The sequence below is a fragment of the Lethenteron reissneri genome, unplaced genomic scaffold (genome assembly GCF_015708825.2).
Source record: "Lethenteron reissneri isolate LAM-NWPU_2019-01 unplaced genomic scaffold, ASM1570882v1 scaffold_1640, whole genome shotgun sequence".
Lineage (NCBI taxonomy): Eukaryota > Metazoa > Chordata > Hyperoartia > Petromyzontiformes > Petromyzontidae > Lethenteron > Lethenteron reissneri.
In genome coordinates this window covers 3724187-3747510 of record NW_026891378.1, presented here as the reverse complement: position 1 = coordinate 3747510, position 23324 = coordinate 3724187, and the positions used below count along the sequence as shown (strand labels likewise).

Below are 23324 nucleotides of genomic sequence, written 5' to 3'. Positions count from 1 at the left end.
TAGATCACCAGCACTGTGTTGATACAGCAGTGGAGTGATAGAGACTGGTAGATCAACAGCACTGTGTTGATACAGCAGTGGAGTGATAGAGACTGGTAGATCACCAGCACTGTGTTGATACAGCAGTGGAGTGAGAATTAACAACAAAAAGACTCGCGAAGCCTGCAATGAAATAAAAACGACGCATATGTAGTGGTGGTGTTGACGTCCGCCGACAGTGATGGATCACGGGGCGCGGGGTTGGGCACGCGATGTGGGCGTGGTATGGACGCGCGCGCCGGTGGTGAGGCGCGCTGACACGAGGTGGGAAAAGAGGATCGTAGCCAGCGCGCGGTGATTGGTCAAATAGGATGGGTGCTCTCAGCGACGTCCGCAGGAGGTGCATAAAGGGGGACGCGCGAGAGCACTCGAGGTCGTTGTTAACCAGTTGAAGACCGAAGACGGAGTGGAGGAGGTAGTGGCCCGAGACCCCTAGTCCCGCCGTCCTTGTCAGGACCGGGGCCCTGTGTGGCTCGGAGCCGAGACTGTGGGACCCGTAGTCAAACGCCCGTGTGGGTCGGGACGGTGGTACCCAGAGCCGAGACGGACACCCCGGCCGGGTGTGTTCCGGAAGGCTACGGGGCGTAAGAGCCCGTGTCAGTGTTGCTGAGTGGGTGTTAGTCACCCGAGTAGCTAAGTGGGTGTTAGTCACCCGTGTAGCTGAGTGGGTGTTAGTCACCCAAATAGCTAAGTGGGTGTTAGTCACCCGTGTAGCTGAGTGGGTGTTAGTCACCCGAGTAGCTAAGTGGGTGTTAGTCACCCGTGTAACTGAGTGGGTGTTAGTCACCCGTGTAACTATAAGTTGGTGAAATAAAAGAGTGTGCTACCCGTGAAGTCGTCTCCCGCCGAGTTACTACTCTACACATACATAAGAGACACTAAACGTCAGCAGTAGAATAAAATGGCCGAGCGGTAAAATGCACTGTGAGACAGCAGTGAGTCGAGACTGAAAAATGGGTCCCTCTAAGCTCTGCAATGTACGAGTGTGGCATGGGAGTGTATGTGTTGTGTATGTAAGCCTTGTAAGGGATGTCAGGGGTGGGAATGGAGATGGATAGTGTCAACACATTCCAGGGCGTGTCACGTGATATGATATATAAATAAAACCGAAAGTGTTTGTACCGCACTTCTCTTTCTCACATTCACGAGGCTTGTTACTGTGTTTGCGTATCATACGCAGCCAGCTACTGTCGAGATAGAGCCAGAGACTGCCTGAGCTACAGACAGAGACTGCCTGAGCTACAGACAGCGACTGCCTGATCTGCAACCAGCGCCCTGTCTCTGAGTGGAGCCACAGGATCATGGCGAGTGCGGCTCCCAGTGGTAGCGAGGCTCTAGGGGAGTTGACCTGCCCCATCTGCCTGGACGCCTTCCGCTGCCCCTGCACGCTCAGTTGCGGCCACTCGTTCTGCCTCAAGTGCGTGGAGGGCGCCTGGGATGCGACTAAGTCCTTTTCCTGCCCACAGTGCCGAGTGACTTTCCTTCAGAGGCCCAAGCTGAGCAAGAACTTCACTCTCGCCAACCTGGTGGAGCAGCGCAGTGCTGCAGAGAAAATAGCCACAGTGGTCTTGTGTGACTTCTGTAACGATGGCACGACCGCTGCCTTAAAAACCTGCCTCAGGTGTGATACCTCCTACTGTGTGACTCATGTAAAGCCTCATCAGGAGAACCCGAAGTTCAAGGACCACATTCTGGTGGCTCCAGCCACGAATCCTGAAGACCGCAAGTGCAAGACGCACAGAAAGGAGCTAGAGTTTTACTGCCGACAGGACAAGAGCTTGGTCTGCATAACCTGCACCATCGCAGGAGACCACAAGGGTCACGATGTGGCTACGCTGGAGGATGAGCACAAGACACGGGAGGTGAGACGGTCTGCGTGTGTGAGTGGGAGCCTCTCCTGCGAGAAGTCATCATTTTCAAGTACTAACGGAACAATAATATCCAACTAAATATTATATCATTCCTCTCTCAGCTTCCCATTGTTTCTTCAAATTTTAACAATCTTGATTTAATATAAAGTATGCTGAGGTTGTCATAGTGCATAAATAATATGAAAACATGTTATCAATCCTGTTATCGGACAAATGTATAAATATGCTCTTAGTATATTTTATAAAACTGAAGGACTTTAATGCGTACAAAGTTTTCTCAAAATGACGTGAGTGCACAGACTTTGGTTTGTATACAAAAGTGGTTTGTGGAATAGAGGAGTATTCCCCAAAATGTAAACGAAATGTAAAACGACTGGGACTGCGTGAGCTGCAGTGCTCACCGCTTGGTAGCCTCGTGCCGGTCTGTACCAGTTTAGTGCCGCACTCTACAGCAGCTACCGGGTCACTGGACTTGGTGTTCCAGAAATGTCGCGTGATTGTGACAGACCAAGTATTTCGTGACCGTATTTATATTTTTATTAAGATGCTCTCTACCGAATTTCTCCGACACTCAACAGTGACATTGCAGCCCTTCCTTGTGCCATGTGAAACTAAACTAAAACTTTTTTTATTTTAGCAGATGAAGCTCACTGAGCTATGTAGCTCTTTTTCAGAAGCAAACCTGGCAACAAATGACAGCTCAAAGAAGTGGCTTATCAAGTCGAAATTCATAGCAGCCAAATACTCTAAACGCACGTTTCTAAATGTAGAGGGAAAACCCGGAGGTCCTGGACAAAAATCCATGTGACCATGGGGAGAACAAACTCCACATATACAGGTGTCAGGGTCAGGATCGAAACCACGACCTCCTATATACCAGGCAAGGCAGATTAACATTTTGCAGCGCCTTTTCCCCCGACTGCTCAGAGCCCTACTCACTACTCAGAGCCCCACTCACTGCTCAGGTAGCCCTGCCCACGACTCAGGTACCAGTGGAGAGTGATTGGGTCCACAGGCTTAGGCTCCTGCGCGTGCTATGTGATCCCAGCAATAATCAGAATCAGATAGGGTTTTATTCGCCATGAAAGTTTGCACAGGCAAGGAATTTACTATGGCAGGAAGGTGCATACATTCAACATGTAGGAATCTTAAAACTTAAATAAGTCGTATACAGTCTAACTATACTAAAATTACAAAGTCTAACTAATACTAAGGGGCTAAAGTATGTAAAAGTTTTAATAAGTATACAATATAAAATGTAAACTAGCCGTAATATACAATCTTAAAATACAAATAGGGTAACATGTTGTAAATATGGCAAGGTGTAATTTTGTAGATAAAATGTTAAAGTGTTAAGGTCATTTTAAGCCCTTGGCCTTGCTGAAGAGGCCAACAGCGGATGGGAAGAAACTGTTTTTATGACGTGAGGTTTTGATCCTGATGGACCGCAGGCTTCTGCCGGAGGGGAGTAGCTGGAACAGAGAGTGCACAAAACGTAGTCAACCGTGCTTATCGGAGGTGCGGGGGAATGACAACTAAACGCAAAATGCTCCAGGAGGCGTTTGAGCTCCTCGTGAAATCGGTTTCCTGCAGCGCTCGCTCCCCCAGCCTCCATTGCTGCACAGGGTCGCAGCAGCCTGGAGATGGAACCCTCACTGTGGAGGGGTTCGCGTGGAGCGGGGGTGAGAGGGGGCGCTCAGAGAGTGAGTGGAGTCTCCCTTGGTGACGTCTCACAGAAACAAGTGGGAGAGGAGACGCGGGCGGTGGAGGAGAAGAGGAGGGAGGCGGAGGAGTCCGTGAGGTGGATGGAGGCCACTCGCAGGGACGTGCAGGTACCGCATCTGGAACGGACCCTGTGACCTCGTAACTCCACCCTGAGTAGGGTTTGTGATGGAGGACAACTCCATTCATTCACGTGGACTTCCATTGGATCTGAACACATCGTGGGACTAAAGACACAACGGTCAATGCGCATCAATACCCAGGACAAGCAAATAAGTGATTCTCATCTTCAATGAGGAACTGAATCAGTCGTGGAGATTTCATATTCTTGGAATGGGGGCCTGATATCCCCATGTGAACTGCCACTTCATCTTGTTATATATTCATCTAATCTGGCCAGATGAGGTGGCACATACCTGTTAACCAGTTAATTGGTAGCAGGGTTCACATTATATATATGTTTTACAATAAGTATCGCATTGTGCTATGAACCAAAGTCACCTGAGATCAACTCCCAGCGATGACTAACATCAGTAACGAGTAATATCTGTAAAGCCACAACCACGCAATACACTGAATGCACGCAGTGTGCTTTATACAATTTGCATATTCACGTAACCTATTCACATAGTACACTCCCATTCAGTATATTGCAATGTGCGATGTGAGCATTAAAGTTCATTTGAATATAAATAGAGTATCCGACAAAGCACAGAGACACTTCGAGGTAAGGTCACCAAGTTGCATGTCCAATTCTCATCAGTGCACCGATCTTATCACTGCCCAGTCACGAAACCCAGCTCTCGTGTCTAGTCCCAGCTGGGCTTGTTTTGTGGTAGGAATACAGCTTGGAAGCGTTGCTGATCAGACAGCTTCAATGACGACCTTTTGCTTTGTCACTCTACTTGCATTACACACACCTTGCGCAACTCTTTGAAAAGATGGGGTTCATATTTAATTATTATTTAAATTTCTTATTTTTCGCAGATTTGTGATGTAATATTTGCGATTGAGTCCTGTGTAATTTGCAGGGTTATGATAGGTGACAATTGTATTGTTCATTGGCTACCGAGGCCGTGATGCACAGGAGGGGTTCATCCTCCATCAGATCACCGGGGTTACAGGTCAAAACGTCTCCCATATTGTGGGTTGCATGGTCACAGTGGCAATACTGTGGATTTATGTTAATGCATCTCTATGGGTCTCGATGGGTCTCTATGTATCCCTGAGTGTCTCCATGAGTTTAGTATACAGTCCATAGTTTGGGTTGTATGACCACAGTCACAATATCCTAGATTGACTCAAATGGGTCTCAATGCATCTCTATTCGTCTCCATGTGTCTGTGTTTCTCTATGGGTCTCTATATCTGAGTCTTTATCTCTATGGATCGCGAGGTATATCTATGGGTCTCTATGTTTACTTTATGGCCCATAGTTTGCTTTGTGTGGCCAGAGTCGCTTTTCCATTTATGATTGAGGAAAGAGAGGTGTAAACGCCACCTCCCTAAGACATTGATTAATTGTTGTGAAATTAACTCCTCCCTTAATTATTTAATAAAAACAAATCATACGCCCTGCCAGGGATCGATGACCGGGGTGAGGAAGCGAATCAATGGCGAGTTCGCCCACATGAGAGCAGCTCTGGACGAGGACGAGAAGGCGGCTCTGGCTCGTGCGGCCAAGAAGGAGCGCGAGCTGCTGACCCAGATCGAGAAGAACATCGCTCACTACCAGCGCGAGATCGGCGAGCTCCAGGCAGCAGCCGCTCGTCTGGAGGGCCTAGCGCAGGAGAGGGACTCGCTCGCCTTCCTGCAGGTGAGCGATGAGTCTCCGGTGTCGCTATTTGCACAGAGCCCTCGGCAGCGTCAGAGTTGAGGCTCCTGAATGAGGTTTTCACATCGACTGCGCTTTGTCACGCATGGCCTGAAATTTTGCCCGGTCCTTGCATGCCGTCATCCCCACTCACGATGATGTTTGCAATGTAAGTCAGTGTTGGTGCTCATGATGTCAGAAGCCAAGACTTTGTGGTTTCTATTCAACCTGCGGTGTTGCAGTGGGAAATCCACTGATCCCATGGGAATGGAGGTAGAGTCACAGTAACGCATCTCTCTCTCTCTCCCATAGGGGCACCTGGAAGAGACGTGCAGGTAAAAGACGACTTTCACTCACGACTCAACACACGACAATATGGGACTATCTCGGCTTCACTCTGTGCTGCGTTGCAGAGCTAGCTGAGTAGATAACGTCGCGTTTCCAATAAACCCTCAGAGCCAGGGTGAACATCTGACTCCGAACGTCATTTATTGAAATTGAACGGGAGAGAGGTAAAATTGGTAAGAAAACAGCACAGATACAGCATCTGTTAATACCCAGAAACACCAACACAATGAATAAACACCACAGCATCATAACATTGTCTATGAATGAGACATTTTGTTATTACAAGTTTGAATCCACTTACTCGATTACGGGTAAGTCACAACAAGGCAAGCTGCAGGCTTTATTGTCAACTAAGCCCCACATTCATCGTAACAATTTAACAGCATTATAAAGGTCCTAACATTATAACAGCATTATAAAGGTCCTTCTAACATTATAGAAACATTGCCAATATTATAAGAACACAAACGAACTTACAGACAATGCTTCCCAAAGTCCCACAACGGTGGCTGCAGCTGTCTTCACGGAGCCTCGATGTGTGCCGCCATCTTGAATTATGTCTGTAATGGCCGACGCCCGCGTGGTTCAGCGGAAATCTAAAATCGCAACTTCCTGGTCACGTGACCACCCTCTGGTTCAAAAACAGGAAATTCCTGTGTACACACGCCCCACATCTGCCGTGAGGCAGAACAAGCACTGAGTGCGAGGCGCGGGCAGTGAGACACTGGCTGTGTGTGGGGATGCTGTGTGTGTGATGATGCTGTCAGTGGTGAATCTGTGAGTGGTTGTGTTGATTGTGATGATGCTGCGCGTGATCATGCTGTATGTGGTGATGCTGTGAATGATTGTGATGTGAGTCGTGATGCTTTGTGTGATGTGTGTCTATGTGATGGAGCTGTGATGATCCTGTGAGTGATGGCCGTGTCTGATCTGCTTTCACAGGAGAGGGCAGCCTAGAGAAGCTCCACCCTCAGCTCCCAACCAAGAGGACATTGCCTCACTTAAAGGCATCGAGGGAACTGTGGCCAAACTCATGTGTGAGTTCTTCAGTGTGAAACATGGGTGATGGGGCCATCTTCACAATACATTATAACCGTGTATGTGTGTGCACGAGGTCGACTCAGCCTCAAATGATTACCTGGTGTGTGTAAACATCGCCACGAGGGAGACAAAGTTGGTCGGGTGTGGTGCTGGCCACCCACCTCCTCGTGTGCCGTGCCGGTCTTCATAGACACTCGCTAGCAGCACTTGCCCCAATGGTCTGTTGAGGCTACACAGGGGATCTTTGTTTTTGTTCACAGCCCATTCCAGGACCCTACTGAACACAGCCATGAGACTCAGTGTGGTGTTCTTGGGTAAATGATCAGCATTAAGAGTCAGGGGTAATTGTGATGTTGAGATGCAGTTTGTGCCTGTGAATGTATATGCATGTGTGTGTGGGGGGGGGGGGGGAGCGGTGGTTTAGTGGTTAGCACACTGCACTACGAACCCAGTTACCTGTGTTTGATTACCCGCCATAGCTAACATCAGTGGCAGGTGATATCTTATCAAGTCCTGGGTCTCTACTAGGCAGTTTCAACCTCAAATGAGTTCCTGATGCTGATAATGGTCATAATGATAGTCGTCATGATGAGGATGGTGGTAATGATGCTGTTAGTGATAATGTGAGTTATTCGGAATGGTGATGGCAGTGCTGGTCGTGGTGATTATAAAGAAGGTGACATTTGTAATAATATAGGTGGTGATGGTTGTGATGGTTTTGCTGATGGTATTGGTGATGGTGATCATGGTAGTGATGGTGATGATGATTTTGATGGTCGTTGTGATGGTCATGATGCTGGCCGTGTTGGTGATATTGGTGATAGTGATGAAGATGGTGATGGGGATAGTGGTGATGGTCGTGGTGATGGTAGTGATGGTGCTAGTGGTGGTGATGATGATGGTGGTACTGTTGCTTAATGCGATAATGATGTTGATGTTCATAGTGTTGATGATGGTGGTAATGGTGATGTTTATGTTGTTGTCATTGATATTCATGGCGAGGATGGCTGGTGATGTTTGTGATGTTTTTGTTGATGGTGAAAATGATGGTTGGTGATGTTGATGGTGGTGATGGTGGATGATGGTGATGACGGTGTTCTGTAGTGATGTTGTCATCGCTGTTGTCACAGACGGTTGCTCACCGACTCTGGACACAAACTCAGCTCATAACCAGCTCCAGATCTTCTCGGATCTCAGGACGATGACAGCGGTCTTTGCCTCCCAGGGTCGCCCCGATCACCCACACCGGTTTGATGGCTGTGCACAAGCCCTGTGCTGTGAGAGCTTCTCGTCGGGCCACCACTACTGGGAGGTGGACGTGGGGGACGCGCGGTGGTGGCGTGTTGGAGTCGCATACGGGACGATCCCACGGAAAGGGGATCGTGCTGCACAGCTGCTGGGAGGGAGCGACGCATCCTGGTGTTTAGAGAAATGTGGCAAAAACTTCTCAGTGTTTCATGGTGGAGTGAAGACTGCACTGTCGGTGAGGGGGGCCCCCTCCCCCCGCAGAATCGGGCTTCACCTGCACTGGGAGGGGGGGCTCCTGGCGTTTTACCGCGCTGACTCCATGGAGGTGATCCACGAGGTTCGGCAGAGATTCTTGCAGCCTCTCTACCCTGGGATGTGTGTGCATAATTATAATGAACCATTGAAGATCGTGGATCTGAGTCGTGCATCCTGAGGATGAAGAGAGATAGAAACCCAATAAACGGTGGAGAGGGGGATGGTGAGGAGAGGGCGAAGTGAGAGTGAGGGGCAGGTGGAACGGAGGGTGAGGTTAGGTTCAAGTTCAAGTTCATGTATTAGGTGTAGCCCTGTGAGCCGTTCGGCTCTTGAATCGGGTGCAACCGCAACAAACAAAAAACATGAACAAAAACATCTTAAAGTGAATATGTGACAAGTGCAAACAGAAATCCGAGAAAAGACAGCAAAACATTGCAGAAAAAAACACCGTGTACACCAACGCTGTGTGCAAAAATCCCAGTGGGATGCAAGTCAAACAACCAACAACAACCACAAGACAACTCAGATTAAGGCCATCAGTCTAACTCTGTACTACAACAACAAAAACGTGGCTAAACCAATATACTTTTCGAAATCACAAAAATAAAGCTATGAAAGCAATGAAACAGTGATCATAGGAACTGTGACGGAATTTTTACAATAAATGGCATAAACAACACGTAACCCACTAAACGGTGGAGAAGCGGGATAGTGAGGAGAGGGTGAAGCGAGGGTGAGGGTAAGGTGGAACGGAGGGTGAGGTTAGATGAGGGTGAGGGGGAGGTGAAAATTGAGGGAAGGGAGAGGTGAGCATGGAGGGGTAGGGTGAGGGGGGAGGGTGAGGTTCAGGTTGGCGTGCGTGAGCAATGTTGCCGGTGCAGTTCAAATCGCAGGTTCGTGTGTCCGCTCCTTTGCCTGCAGTGCGCGCTCACGTCACCACGCCTCCTCATCCCTGCGATTCACCATCAGCACCATCGTCACCATCACCAGCATCATCATCACCCCATCATCATCACTATCAACAACAACCGCCATTCGCCACTAAGTGGCGGTGACGTCACGACGCTTGTGCCAGGCCATGTGCACCTTGAAGCTACCACGTGAAGTGTCGAACGCCCGCTGGCAAAGAGGTCACGGCGCAGACCCAGATGCCACAGGTCGACTGACTGAGACGACTGGCTGATGCACCAGCTGTGCCCCCTACTGTGCCAACTTGCTGCGCTTTAGCCACCCAACGCTCCGCTTGTTGTTGTGAGCGTCACTTCTCCGCCCTCCGTTGTTGTTGGAGGGCGACTGCCTCCAACTGCCCAGTAGCGTCCTTCACGTCCTCCTGTACCACATCACTCCATCTCTTCTGGAGCCCGTGCCACACCCGTTTAGCCCCCTCGATCCGGCCAAACAAAAGTTGTTTAGGCATGCGGTGGCTGGGCAGGCGGTCTACATGGCCCAGCCAACGCAGCCTTGCCTGCCGGAGGAGCTCAACGATGGGGCCTTGTCCAGATCTTTCAAGGATTTGTGAGCTTCTCACACAATCCAGCCTGGTTAAACCCAGGATGGATCGTAGGCAGGCCAGCCTAAATATTAACAATTGGCGAAGATGCTCCATTAGGGGGGTCCACGTTTCGCAAGCATAGAGAAGGAAGGGAATGACTGTGGCCGAGAAGACCTGAAGCTTCGTGCGGAGCGAGAGACGCCACCTTCGTTGGTCGTAATATGCATCATGAGGGAAATGTGAGCATGAGGAAGACGACGTTTTTGCCACCCAATGGTGTGCAATGTACTGATTGTCTATGAAATGACGCCGCATCTCATGATGCGTATGACGACAAAAAATCCGCAGACTACCTACTGGATCTCTTCTCTGTTTCAAAGAACAAATTTGACCTAAGGTCTTCGCTCATTTGCCAGCTTCACATTCCCTATTGCCGTACAAATACTGGAGCAAGGGCCTTTGCTATTAAAGCCCCCAGGGTCTGGAATGCTATTTCCAATAAACTGCAACTTCAATCACTACTTATGAGATATTCACTCAAAACTGCTCTAGAGGATTTCGATTTAAAGCTTTCGTGACTGCAGGGAGTCATCTTGGTTCTTTCGGTAAAGTCACGTAGAAATAAATTAATAAAATAATAAAAATAAAACATAATAAAATAATTCTGTCTCCTTGACAGACCTGTTCTTCACCTGAAGACGGCTACTTGCGTTGTGGCCGAAACCTCGTGAGAATAATTTTATTATGTTTTCTTTTTATTATTTTTTTATTTCTTTCTACGTGACTTTACCGAAAGAACCAAGAAGATGCTCTAGAGGAGTTGTCCACCCTCGCTGCCACTGCTATTCAGTGGCCTGAAATCAAATGTATCGCTCCGGATGACTGCTGCAAAGTAACATCTTGTGTTTTGATTATAGTGTGCTAATCTTTAAAGATACATTGAAAATGTTTGATATTCCTACTGATACTCCTGCTGTTATGCAGTGACTCATGCAGCTAGCTATGGTTGCAAAGTTTGGTCGTACATGTTATGTGTATCGTTTATTGTTAAATTGGAATCACAGTTCCTATGATCACTGTTACATTGTTTTTGTAGCTTTATTTTGGTGATTTCGAAAAGGTTCTGGTTTAGCCATATTTGTTTGTTGTAGTATAGAGTTATACTGATAATCTAAATCGTCTTATGGTTGTTATTGTTTGACTTGCATCCCATCGGGATTTTTTCACACAGCATTGATATACGGTGCTTTATCTGGAAGACTTTGCTGTTTTTTCCTGGATTTTTCTGTTGCACGTAATCACTTTCAGATGTTTCTTGTTCATGTTTTTATTTGTTGCGGTTGCACCCGATCAAGAGCCGAATGGCTCGCAGGGCTATACCTAATCAATGAACTGAACTGAAGTTAGCTCCCACACAGCGTTACGCAACCAATGAAAAGATAATGCCGATTGACTGATTCGGAGTGAGACCTCTGCTGTTAAACCGGAGCCGGTTGAGCACACTGCCCAGGTATAGGAAACTCTACACTCTCTCCACAACTGCCCCATCACTAATTGGGAGTTGTGGGGGTGGAGTGTCCGATGGTACAAAATACCCAGGCAGGTGCTTAGTTTTGGTGGGGCTGATGGTAAGGCCCCAACTCCCGGTGGCAAGCTCCAGGTTCAGCAGTAGCACCTCCAACTCCTCCTCTGAGTGAGCAGCATTCACCAGATCATTGGCATACGTAACATGGTTGAGTAATAGGGAGTCATCCCTTGACCGCACCCGGGCATCGATCAGCCTCCCATTATATCTGGACCAGATGGAAATTCCTCCGGTACAGCTATTGAAGCCTTCACGAACTACGTGGTCAAAATAGATGTTAAATAATGTGGGAGCAAGAGGACATCCCTGTCGCATCCCAAGGTGTACAGTGTTGTATCTATGCCCCTTTTAAAAAAAATATATATTAAGAATAATTAGGCCAAATTTTTTTTATATATATTTTATAATTAAATAATGAAAACAACCCACTACTCGCCGCATTCCACGCCGGGCGTCTGGGAAAGTGGAATGCCACCAAAAACAGCAAACGTCAGGACCTCCCCATCAACCTTTGTCTTCTAACGGTTCGGCACAAACATGCCAGCCATCAAATAGAGAGGGGTCTGGCCTCGGGGTGACCCACTCAGGGGGAGGAGGGGTCAAAGGGTCGCGAGGGGGGGACGTCTGTTTTCGGTTGTTTTTCTCTCGCAAGAGATGCGCAGAGGGGAGGGGTTTTTTTCACGTTTTTGGGTTTTAAACACAAACGCACATCACGCAGTGCAGTCTGGTTCGAGTCGCGCTCAGTCTTGCTCTCGGCTTGCGACGGGGCTCGCAAGGGAGTTGGGGCGCGTCGTGCCTCGAGGAGAGATGGGACGACAAGGGGTCGTTAGAGTGACAGTCTGATGGCAGTCTGGTTCGAGTCGTGTTCGGTGTGACTCAAGCTTGCGACGCAGAGTTGCGAGGGAGGCTCATAAGGGAGACAGGGCGGAGGCTTGCCTCGAGGAGAGATGGAACGAAGTGGCGAGGTGTGGTTAAGTGCGAGTGGAGCTGGCAGCTGCACGAACAAAGGAAAGCACGGAGAAATGAGAGAGAGAGTGACGAGTGACAACAAGCAATCAACCTGTAGAAAAGGGCGGAAATCGCCAAGCGTCGACCAAGCGAGCATCGCAAAGGACGAGCAGCAGCGGATGAGCAACGAGAGCCATCGTTCATCGCCAGAGCGCTCAAAGCCGGTGAGCGCGCACAGCCGCGTCGTCCAGAGCCTGAGCCAACACAGCCCTGAAGTAAGGGCGGGTGTCCGTGTGAAGTTGGCAGCGATCAAGGAGAGAGAGAGTGCACGAGCAGCACCAAGCCCCAGGCGCCATCAAGCGCCAAGCAACCAAGTTCTTCAAGGAACATCGTGCCAACGCCGCTCAATCTAGCAGCAGAGAGAGAGAGCGCACGAGCAGCACCAAGCCCCGGGTGCTATCAAGCGCCAAGCAACCAAGTTTCTTCAAGGAACATCGTGCCAACGCCGCTCAATCTAGCAGTGGAGAGAGAAAGCAGGACGGGCTCGCTGCTGCCACGCCCAAGCGAGAGAGAACCTCTCTGGCTGTTGGTGGTATATCCCCCTCCCCCACCCCCTGCAAGCTAACGACACAACTCCCGGCTCTAAAAATAAATTAATTTTTCAAGGAGACAACGCACACACAACACGCACACGAATAAGACTTTCAAAAAGTTATCTTTGTGTTTCGAAAAGGGTTGCAATTTCAAGTTGGTACGTTCAATATCAGCTGATCGTGCAAAACAGTTGCTGCCGTCGAGTTACATGAATAAGAAATGTTTTAGTCATTTATTTTCGTTAATTGCATAATCTTGCCGATTAATCTATTGACATATACTTTTGCCTTTGCATATTAGAGTGCCATATGTTTGTTTAGAATTGAAATTGCTTAACACCAAATGTTCGAGTGCTTCTTTCCCAGTCCATGCAAAACTGTCTTATTCGTAAGAACTGTAACCTGCGTTGAGATATGAATTTGGAGACCTAACATAACATAAACACACTAAGATAATCAATAAATGTTTAATCAAAGATAATCGTGTTATCCTGATTGATACAACTCTGGATAACGAAGCTAAATCTAATTATCATAACTGCACATATTAACATAATCACAAGCAATCGCATACAATAATACGATTATCTCCGCAATTATCATATTGTATGCATATAATTCTTTACATTAGCATAATGTATGCGAATTGCGCAATTTTCCTACATTTTTTTCTTTATCTTAATTTCATAATGCGGCATATACAACAACAGGAAATGGCTCTGACTCCCGGCCACGTAGTTTTCCCGGGCCCGCTCACCATCATGAAGGTCCTTAATGATCATGAGCAGAGGGTCAGGGACTCCGAAAGCACGAAGAACAACCGAGAGCCTACTGATGGTATCATAGGCCTTGACCAGGTCAGTAAAGCAGAGTTGTAGGTCTTGTTGGAATTCCTTACACCTCTGGTGTAGCAGACGGACAGAAAATATGGCATGTGCAGGACCGCCCTTTCCTGAAACGGCATTGGGGCTCCACAAGCCTCTCCTGCCTAGAAAGCCGCGTGCCTAGCATGGCGATTTTGAATAATCCTTGCCAGGACCTTTCCCGGCACACTAAGTAGTGAGATGCCCCTGTAGTTGTTACAGTCTGTGCGGTCCCCCTTCTTAAAGAGGGGGACCACCAGGGCATCCTTCCAATCCTGCGGAACCCGTCCAGTGTTCCAGACTATTGTTATGTCATGTAGGGCAGTCTGTGCACAAACGCCACCCTCCCTCAGCATTTCGGTTGGGAGATCATCTCTGCCCGGTGCCTTTCCTGGTCTCAGACTCTGGATCGCCTTCAGTACTTCTGTAATATGAGAATATAACCGGCTCACTGACGTATCACAACTTGTCATGGTGATTGGCTCTGCCAGTCCTGGTTTACAGCCAATGGGGGGAAGCCTGGGGGCATGGCCCTGACGTGATGGAAGGGTGACAGCTATGCAGATTGGTTCTGCTGGCTTTGGCCTCAGCCAATGGGGAGATGAGTCAGGGGCGCGGTCCCGGGAGCTGACGAGGGAGCCTGGAAGATTCGATGCAGGCTAACGAGGATTGGCAGAAGCGTACCACGTGACCCGGGTATTAAATAGGGGTAGAGAGGAACGACACGTGGTCAGAACGGGAACGAACGGAGGAAGGGGCCACGCGGGAGCGGGGCTCCAAGTTGCCATGTGGCAGTGCGTCTCACTCTATCTGTCCCTCTCACACTGCTGATAAAGTGAATAAAAGACGGATTCCAGAAGTCGTCTCAAAGAGCTTTATTACACTTCCACAACAGATGGCACCTGAGCAGGCCACTCGAGCTCCTACCGCCGGCCTGACACCGTCGTCGTCGGAGTAGAGGAAGCGATCCGGCGCCTCCTGGCTCCTTTTTACCATAGGGAGGTGTCAGAGGCAGCCTCCTTGTGCTCCATTGCCCCTTCCCTGCTCCCCACCGGGTGTCCAAGCTGGAAGCGTGGCCGGTTTCTGGGTACCGCTCTTGTTCCCTGCTGGCTGGAGTTCAAGAGCGGAGAGCCCTGGGGTCTTCCTCCATTCACCCTCTAGTCCCTGGTGGTGATTGGCACTTTGTTGGCTGCAGGTGTTTCAAAATTTCAATCACCCGCTTTCCCTATGCAGGTGTATTTTCTTTAGCCACGTATTTGTACCCTGTGACACAATACACTACACTACTATACTCTACACTATACAATACACAATACACTACTATAGACTACTATACACTACACTATACACTACACTATACACTACACTATACACTACACTATACACTACTATACACTACACTATACACTACTGTACACTACACTATACACTACATTATACACTACTATATACACTACACACTACACTATACACTACTATACACTACACTATACACTACTATACACTACACTATACACTACGCTACTATACACTACACTATACACTACACTATATACTACACTATACACTACACTATAAACTACTATACACTACACTATACACTATACTACACACTACACTATACACTACTCTATTGTTGTATGTGTTGGGTTATGAAATTTTGATAAAAATAATAAAAATTAATAATTTTCCGAAAAATGTGCAAATCGCATTAATTATGTTAATGTGTGTATAAATATGCATAAATTATGATAATGAGTGTGATTATATGCATAAATTATGATAATCACGGAGATAATCGTAGTGATTTATGCGGATGCTTGCGATTATGTTAATGTGAGCAGTTATGATAATTAAGTTTAGTTTCGTTTATCCAGAGTTATATCAATCAGGATAACACGATTATCATTGATTAAACATTTACCGATTATCTTAGTGTGTGTTATGTTATTTTAGGTCTCCAGTTTCATATCTCATCACAGGCTACAGTTCTTGGGAATAAGACAGTTTTGCATGGACTTGGAAAGAAGCACTCGAGACTTGGTGTTAAGCAATTTTAATTCTAAACAAACACATGACACTCTAGTATGCAAAAGCAAGTATACGTCAATAAATTCATGGGCAAGATTACGCAATTAACGAAAATGAATGACTCAAACATTCCTTATTCATGTAACTCGACGGCAGCAACTGCTTTGCACGATCAGTTGATATTGAACGCACCACCTTGAAATGGCAACCCTTTTTGAAACGCAAGGATAACTTTTTGAAAATCTTATTCGTGTGCGTGTTGTGTGTGCGTTGTCCCCTCGTAATATTAATTAAATTTCTTAGAGCCGGGAGTTGTGTCGTTAGCTTGTGTGGTGTGGGAGGATACAACCCGCCGCCAGCGAAGTTCCTCTCTGGGTTGGGCGTGGCCGCACCGAGCCGTGCTGCCTTCCTCTCTCCACTGCTCGATTGAGTTTGCACGACGCTCGCTGTCGTGGTGTGCGATGATTCCGTCGTCGGATAGCGCGCAGCTCCTCCACGAGTCGGCACGACGCTCGGTGACATCCGAGTCGTGCTGCTCTTGCGCTCTCTCTCCCTCTACTGCTAGATGACGAGTTGGCACGACGCTCGGTGACGCCCGGGTGGTGCTGCTGCTGTCGCTCTCTCCTTGATCGCTGCCAACTTCACACGGACACTCGCCCTTGCTTCAGGCTGTGTTGGCTTGTGGCTCTGGACGACGCGGCTGTGCCCACTGAGTGTTGGTCGGTCTGAGTATCAAACACACTGCGCATTCGATGGCGCTTTCTCTCTCTTGGTGGCAGCCTCCGGCTTCTCCACTGCTCGATTGAGTTTGCACGACGCTCGCCGTCGCTCTGGACGTCTGGTCTGTTCTCACTGGTTGTTGGTCGGTGTGTGTCAAACACACGGCGCATGCATTGGCGCTGTCCTCTTCTTCACAGCCGTTTGATCAGGCTTTCTCCACTGCTTCGCGCTCTTTGCTTTGCTCGCTTGGTCGACGCTCGGCGATTTCCGACCTTTTACAGGTTGATTGCTTGTTGTCACTCGTCACTCTCTCTTCTCCGTGCTTCCTTTGTTCGTGCAGCTGCCAGCTTCACTCGCACTTAACTTCGTTCTGCGAGAAGCGACACCTGCTATCGGCATCGGTGTTTGCTCCCTCACGATGCTCCGCCAGCCGGAGCACGGCTGAAACCCAGCCTCGACCCAGGTTGAACTCAGACTTCTGCGACTCGAACGACCCCTCCTCGTTCCATCTCTCCTCGAGGCACGATCTGCCCCAGCTCTCTTGCGAGCCCCGTCGCAACGCTGCGTCACAAGCCGAGTTGCAAGACTGAGCACGACTCGAACCAGACTGCTCTCAGGCTGTCACCTTAACGATGTCTCGTCGTCCCATCTCTCCTCGAGGCATGATCTGCCCCAGCTCTCTTGCGAGCCCCGTCGCAACGCCGCGTCGCAAGCCGAGTTGCGAGACTGAGCACGACTCGAACCAGACTGCTTATTCGCTATGTGCGCTTGTGCTTAGCTCAAAACGTGAACACCCTCTCCTCTCTCCGCGTCTCTTGCGAGAGAAAACAAACAGAAAAAAACAGATGTTCTCGGAATGTCAGCACGAACTCCCCCCTTGTGACCTTTTTGCTCCCTTCTTGCTTGCCCCGCGTGGGTCATTCAGAGGCCAGACCCCGCTGGAAGACAAAGGTGGTCGAGGAGATGTATGCAATACCTTATGTGGTCTTGTGTGTTACGTTTATTCTTGATATTTCTTATGGGTTCCTTCGGTCTTAGTATCGTGGTAATCATTCGTCTATGTTTAATGAATATTCGTAATGATCCTCGTTACATCATTATTTAGAGGGTTTCGCCAATTTTAGTTCTCCAGAGATTGGTGTTTATTCTGAGTTATATTTTAATGTCCTGAGGTTAAGTGCAACTAAGTTTCCACTTACGCTTCCTTAACTGTTGGAATTCGTAATTATTATTTTTTTTTTGGTCAGGTAGATAGAAACATACAATACAAAATAATATTTATATATACGGTGAATACGAGTAATACAAGGGAATTACTAATAAAAAGCCCCTATTGTTTGTTGGTTAATTTTTTTTGTTAAGTTTCTACTTTTCGGTACGGAAAACGTTTAAGGAAAACGCGAGTTGCAAAAGTTGTTTTTCTCTACTCTGCACCCCCTCCGTGCATCTCAAGATGTCTTGGGAGGTTAGTCCATCGATCTTTTTGTCTATCTGGATGTCTATGACCTCTCTGTGACCGAATTCTTATCGTTTTAATGGCCCTCCATGTTCATAGATTCCTGGTGTGCTTGCGAGGAGAAGTGAGTTGTTTTCATTGTTTAATAAAAAAAGATATAATTATTCTTAATATTAATAACGGAAAACAGAGCATAGATACAACACTATACACTACACTACTATACACTACACTATACACTACACTATACACTACTATACACTACACCAGGGGTGGGCAAACTTTTTCACTCGCGGGCCACAAAGGGTTCTAAAATTTGACAGAGGGGTCGGGCCAGGAACAGATGGATGGAGTGTTTGTTTATTTTTCTCAGATTTGTGATGTCATATTTGCGATTGAGTCCCGTGTAATTTGCAGGGTTATGAAAGGTGACAATTGTATTGTTCATTGGCTACCGAGGCCGTGATACACAGGAGGGGTTCATCCTCCATCAGGTCACCGGGGTTACAGGTCAAAACGTCTCCCATAATGTGGGTTGCATGGCCACAGTGGCAAGAGTATGGATTGATGTTAATGCATCTCTACGGGTCTCGATGGGTCTCTATGTATCTATGAGTGTCGCCATGGGTTTAGTATAGGTCCATAGTTTGGGTTGTATGACCACAATCACACTGCCCTATATTAACTCAAATGAGTCTATATGCATCCCTATTTGTCTTCATGTGTCTCTGTGTTTCTCTATGGGTCTCTATATCTGAATCTCTATGTATCTCTATGGATTGCGAGGTATATCTATGGGTCTCTATAAGTTTACTTTATTGCAATAGTTTGCATTGTGTGGCCACAGTCGTTTTTCCATTTATTATTCAGGAAAGAGTGGTGTCAACACCACCTCCATAAGACATAGATCAACCATTGCGAAATTAACTCTTTCCTTAATTATTTAATAAAAACAAATCATACGCCTTGGCAGGGATCGATGACCGGGGTGAGACAGCGAATCAACGGCGAGTTCGCCCGCATGAGAGCAGCTCTGGACGAGGACGAGAAGGCGGCTCTGGCTCGTGCAGCCATGAAGGAGCGCGAGCTGCTGACCCAGATCGAGAAGAACATCGCTCACTACCAGCGCGAGATCGGCGAGCTCCGGGCAGCAGCCGCTCGTCTGCAGGCCCTAGCGCAGGAGAGAGACTCGCTCGCCTTCCTGCAGGTGAGCGATGAGTCTCCGGTGTCGCTATTTGTACAGAGCCCTCGGCAGCGTCAAAGTTGAGGCTCCTGAATGAGGTTTTCACATCGACTGCGCTTTGTCACGCATGGCCTGAAATTTTGCCCGGTCCTTGCATGCCGTCATCCCCACTCACGATGATGTTTGCAATGTAAGTCAGTGTTGGTGCTCATGATGTCAGAAGCCAAGACTTTGTGGTTTCTATTCAACCTGCGGTGTTGCAGTGGGAAATCCACTGATCCCATGGGAATGGAGGTAGAGTCACAGTAACGCATCTCTCTCTCTCTCCCATAGGGGCACCTGGAAGAGACGTGCAGGTAAAAGACGACTTTTACTCACGACTCAACACACGACAATATGGGACTATCTCGGCCTCACTCTGTGCTGCGTTGCAGAGCTAGCTGAGTAGATAACCTCGCGTTTCCAATAAACCCTCAGAGCCAGGGTGAACATCTGACTCCGAACGTCATTTATTGAAATTGAACGGGAGAGAGGTAAAATTGGTAAGAAAACAGCACAGATACAGTATCTGTTAATACCCAGAAACACCAACACAATGAATAAACACCACAGCATCATAACATTGTCTATGAATGAGACATTTTGTTATTACAAGTTTGAATCCACTTACTCGATTACGGGTAAGTCACAACAAGGCAAGCTGCAGGCTTTATTGTCAACTAAGCCCCACATTCATCGTAACAATTTAACAGCATTATAAAGGTCCTAACATTATAACAGCATTATAAAGGTCCTTCTAACATTATAGAAACATTGCCAATATTATAAGAACACAAACGAACTTACAGACAATGCTTCCCAAAGTCCCACAACGGTGGCTGCAGCTGTCTTCACGGAGCCTCGATGTGTGCCGCCATCTTGAATTATGTCTGTACTGGCCGACGCCCGCGTGGTTCAGCGGAAATCTAAAATCGCAACTTCCTGGTCACGTGACCACCCTCTGGTTCAAAAACAGGAAATTCCTGTGTACACACGCCCCACATCTGCCGTGAGGCAGAACAAGCACTGAGTGCGAGGCGCGGGCAGTGAGACACTGGCTGTGTGTGGGGATGCTGTGTGTGTGATGATGCTGTCAGTGGTGAATCTGTGAGTGGTTGTGTTGATTGTGATGATGCTGCGCGTGATCATGCTGTATGTGGTGATGCTGTGAATGATTGTGATGTGAGTCGTGATGCTTTGTGTGATGTGTGTCTATGTGATGGAGCTGTGATGATCCTGTGAGTGATGGCCGTGTCTGATCTGCTTTCACAGGAGAGGGCAGCCTAGAAAAGCTCCACCCTCAGCTCCCAACCAAGAGGACATTGCCTCACTTAAAGGCATCGAGGGAACTGTGGCCAAACTCATGTGTGAGTTCTTCAGTGTGAAACATGGGTGATGGGGCCATCTTCACAATACATTATAACCGTGTATGTGTGTGCACGAGGTCGACTCAGCCTCAAATGATTACCTGGTGTGTGTAAACATCGCCACGAGGGAGACAAAGGTGGTCGGGTGTGGTGCTGGCCACCCACCTCCTCGTGTGCCGTGCCGGTCTTCATAGACACTCGCTAGCAGCACTTGCCCCAATGGTCTGTTGAGGCTACACAGGGGATCTTTGTTTTTGTTCACAGCCCATTCCAGGACCCTACTGAACACAGCCATGAGACTCAGTGTGGTGTTCTTGGGTAAATGATCAGCATTAAGAGTCAGGGGTAATTGTGATGTTGAGATGCAGTTTGTGCCTGTGAATGTATATGCATGTGTGTGTGGGGGGGGGGGGGGGGAGGAGCGGTGGTTTAGTGGTTAGCACACTGCACTACGAACCCAGTTACCTGTGTTTGATTACCCGCCATAGCTAACATCAGTGGCAGGTGATATCTTATCAAGTCCTGGGTCTCTACTAGGCAGTTTCAACCTCAAATGAGTTCCTGATGCTGATAATGGTCATAATGATAGTCGTCATGATGAGGATGGTGGTAATGATGCTGTTAGTGATAATGTGAGTTATGGGAATGGTGATGGCAGTGCTGGTCGTGGTGATTATAAAGAAGGTGACATTTGTAATAATATAGGTGGTGATGGTTGTGATGGTTTTGCTGATGGTATTGGTGATGGTGATCATGGTAGTGATGGTGATGATGATTTTGATGGTCGTTGTGATGGTCATGATGCTGGCCGTGTTGGTGATATTGGTGATAGTGATGAAGATGGTGATGGGGATAGTGGTGATGGTCGTGGTGATGGTAGTGATGGTGCTAGTGGTGGTGATGATGATGGTGGTACTGTTGCTTAATGCGATAATGATGTTGATGTTCATAGTGTTGATGATGGTGGTAATGGTGATGTTTATGTTGTTGTCATTGATATTCATGGCGAGGATGGCTGGTGATGTTTGTGATGTTTTTGTTGATGGTGAAAATGATGGTTGGTGATGTTGATGGTGGTGATGGTGGATGATGGTGATGACGGTGTTCTGTAGTGATGTTGTCATCGCTGTTGTCACAGACGGTTGCTCACCGACTCTGGACACAAACTCAGCTCATAACCAGCTCCAGATCTTCTCGGATCTCAGGACGATGACAGCGGTCTTTGCCTCCCAGGGTCGCCCCGATCACCCACACCGGTTTGATGGCTGTGCACAAGCCCTGTGCTGTGAGAGCTTCTCGTCGGGCCACCACTACTGGGAGGTGGACGTGGGGGACGCGCGGTGGTGGCGGGTTGGAGTCGCATACGGGACGATCCCACGGAAAGGGGATGTTGCTGCACAGCTGCTGGGAGGGAGCGTCGCGTCCTGGTGTTTAGAGAAACGTGACGACAGCTTCTCAGTGGTTCATGGTGTAGTGAAGACTGCACTGTCGGTGAGGGGGGCCCCCTCCCCCCGCAGAATCGGGCTTCACCTGCACTGGGAGGGGGGGCTCCTGGCGTTTTACCGCGCCGACTCCATGGAGGTGATCCACGAGGTCCGGCAGAGATTCTCGCAGCCTCTCTACCCTGGGATGTTCGTGAATTATTATAATCAACCATTGAAGATCGTGGATCTAAGTCGTGCATCCTGAGGATGAGGAGAGACAGAACGCCAATAAACGGTGGAGAGGGGGATGGTGAGGAGAGGGTGAAGTGAGGATGAAGGGAAGGTGGAACGGAGGGTGAGGTAAGGTTCAAGTTCATGTATTAGGTATAGCCCTGTGAGCCATTCGGCTCTTGAATCGGGTGCAACCGCAACAAACAGAAAACAAACAAAATTAACAAAAACATCTTAAAGTGAATATGTGACTGAGTGCAAACAGAAATCCAAGAAAAGACAGCAAAATATTGCAGAAAAAAATCACCGTACACCAACGATGTGTGCAAAAATCCCAGTGGGATGCAAGTCAAACAACCAACAACAACCACAAGACAACTTAGATTAAGGCCATCAGTCTAACTCTGTACTACAACAACACAAACATGGCTAAACCAATATACTTTTCGAAATCACCAAAATAAAGCCATGAAAGCAATGAAACAGTGATCATAGGAACTGTGATGGAATTTTCACAATAAATGGCATAAACAACATGTAACCCATCATGGGACCTCCTTTGCCAGTACCAAAATATACTAATAGGGGTTTTTCCCCTTTTTTTCTGGCAACAAAACTGACACCTTTTGCAAGGAATAATGCTTACATTATCCACAATACTTGCAGTTAAATGCAAACACAAAACAATACTCTGATAATTTATGCATTGTCTTTGAAACTGATTGGTCCACACCAGAGACAGCTTTCTTTGGAGCCTAGTCTCATATGGTGTTCGACAATGCATAAATTATCAGAGTATTGTTTTGTGTTTGCATTTGACTGCAAGTATTGTGGTTAATGTAAGCATGATTCCTTGCAAAAGGTGTCAGTTTTGTTGCCAGAAAAAAAGGGAAAAAAAAAAACGGAAAAAAACCCTATTAGTATAACATGTAACCCATTCAACGGCGGAGAAGCCGGATGGTGAGGAGAGGGTGAAGTGAGGGGAAGGTGGAACGGAGGGTGAGGTTAGGTGAGGGTGAGGGGAGGGTGAGGTGAAAATTGAGGGAAGGGAGAGGT

At 47.8% G+C, this 23324-nt stretch overlaps 1 protein-coding gene across 1 annotated transcript; it reads left to right on the top strand.

Moving 5' to 3' along the window:
* Positions 1-570: 570 nt before the first annotated feature.
* LOC133339139 (E3 ubiquitin/ISG15 ligase TRIM25-like) lies at positions 571-23080 on the top strand. The gene is made up of 7 exons (XM_061547265.1): positions 571-1901; positions 3647-3742; positions 5214-5447; positions 18998-19231; positions 19541-19563; positions 20519-20613; positions 21752-23080. Exons 1-7 carry the CDS (start codon positions 1341-1343, stop codon positions 22300-22302), a joined length of 1794 nt encoding a protein of 597 aa, XP_061403249.1. The 5' UTR covers positions 571-1340; the 3' UTR covers positions 22303-23080.
* Positions 23081-23324: the final 244 nt, after the last annotated feature.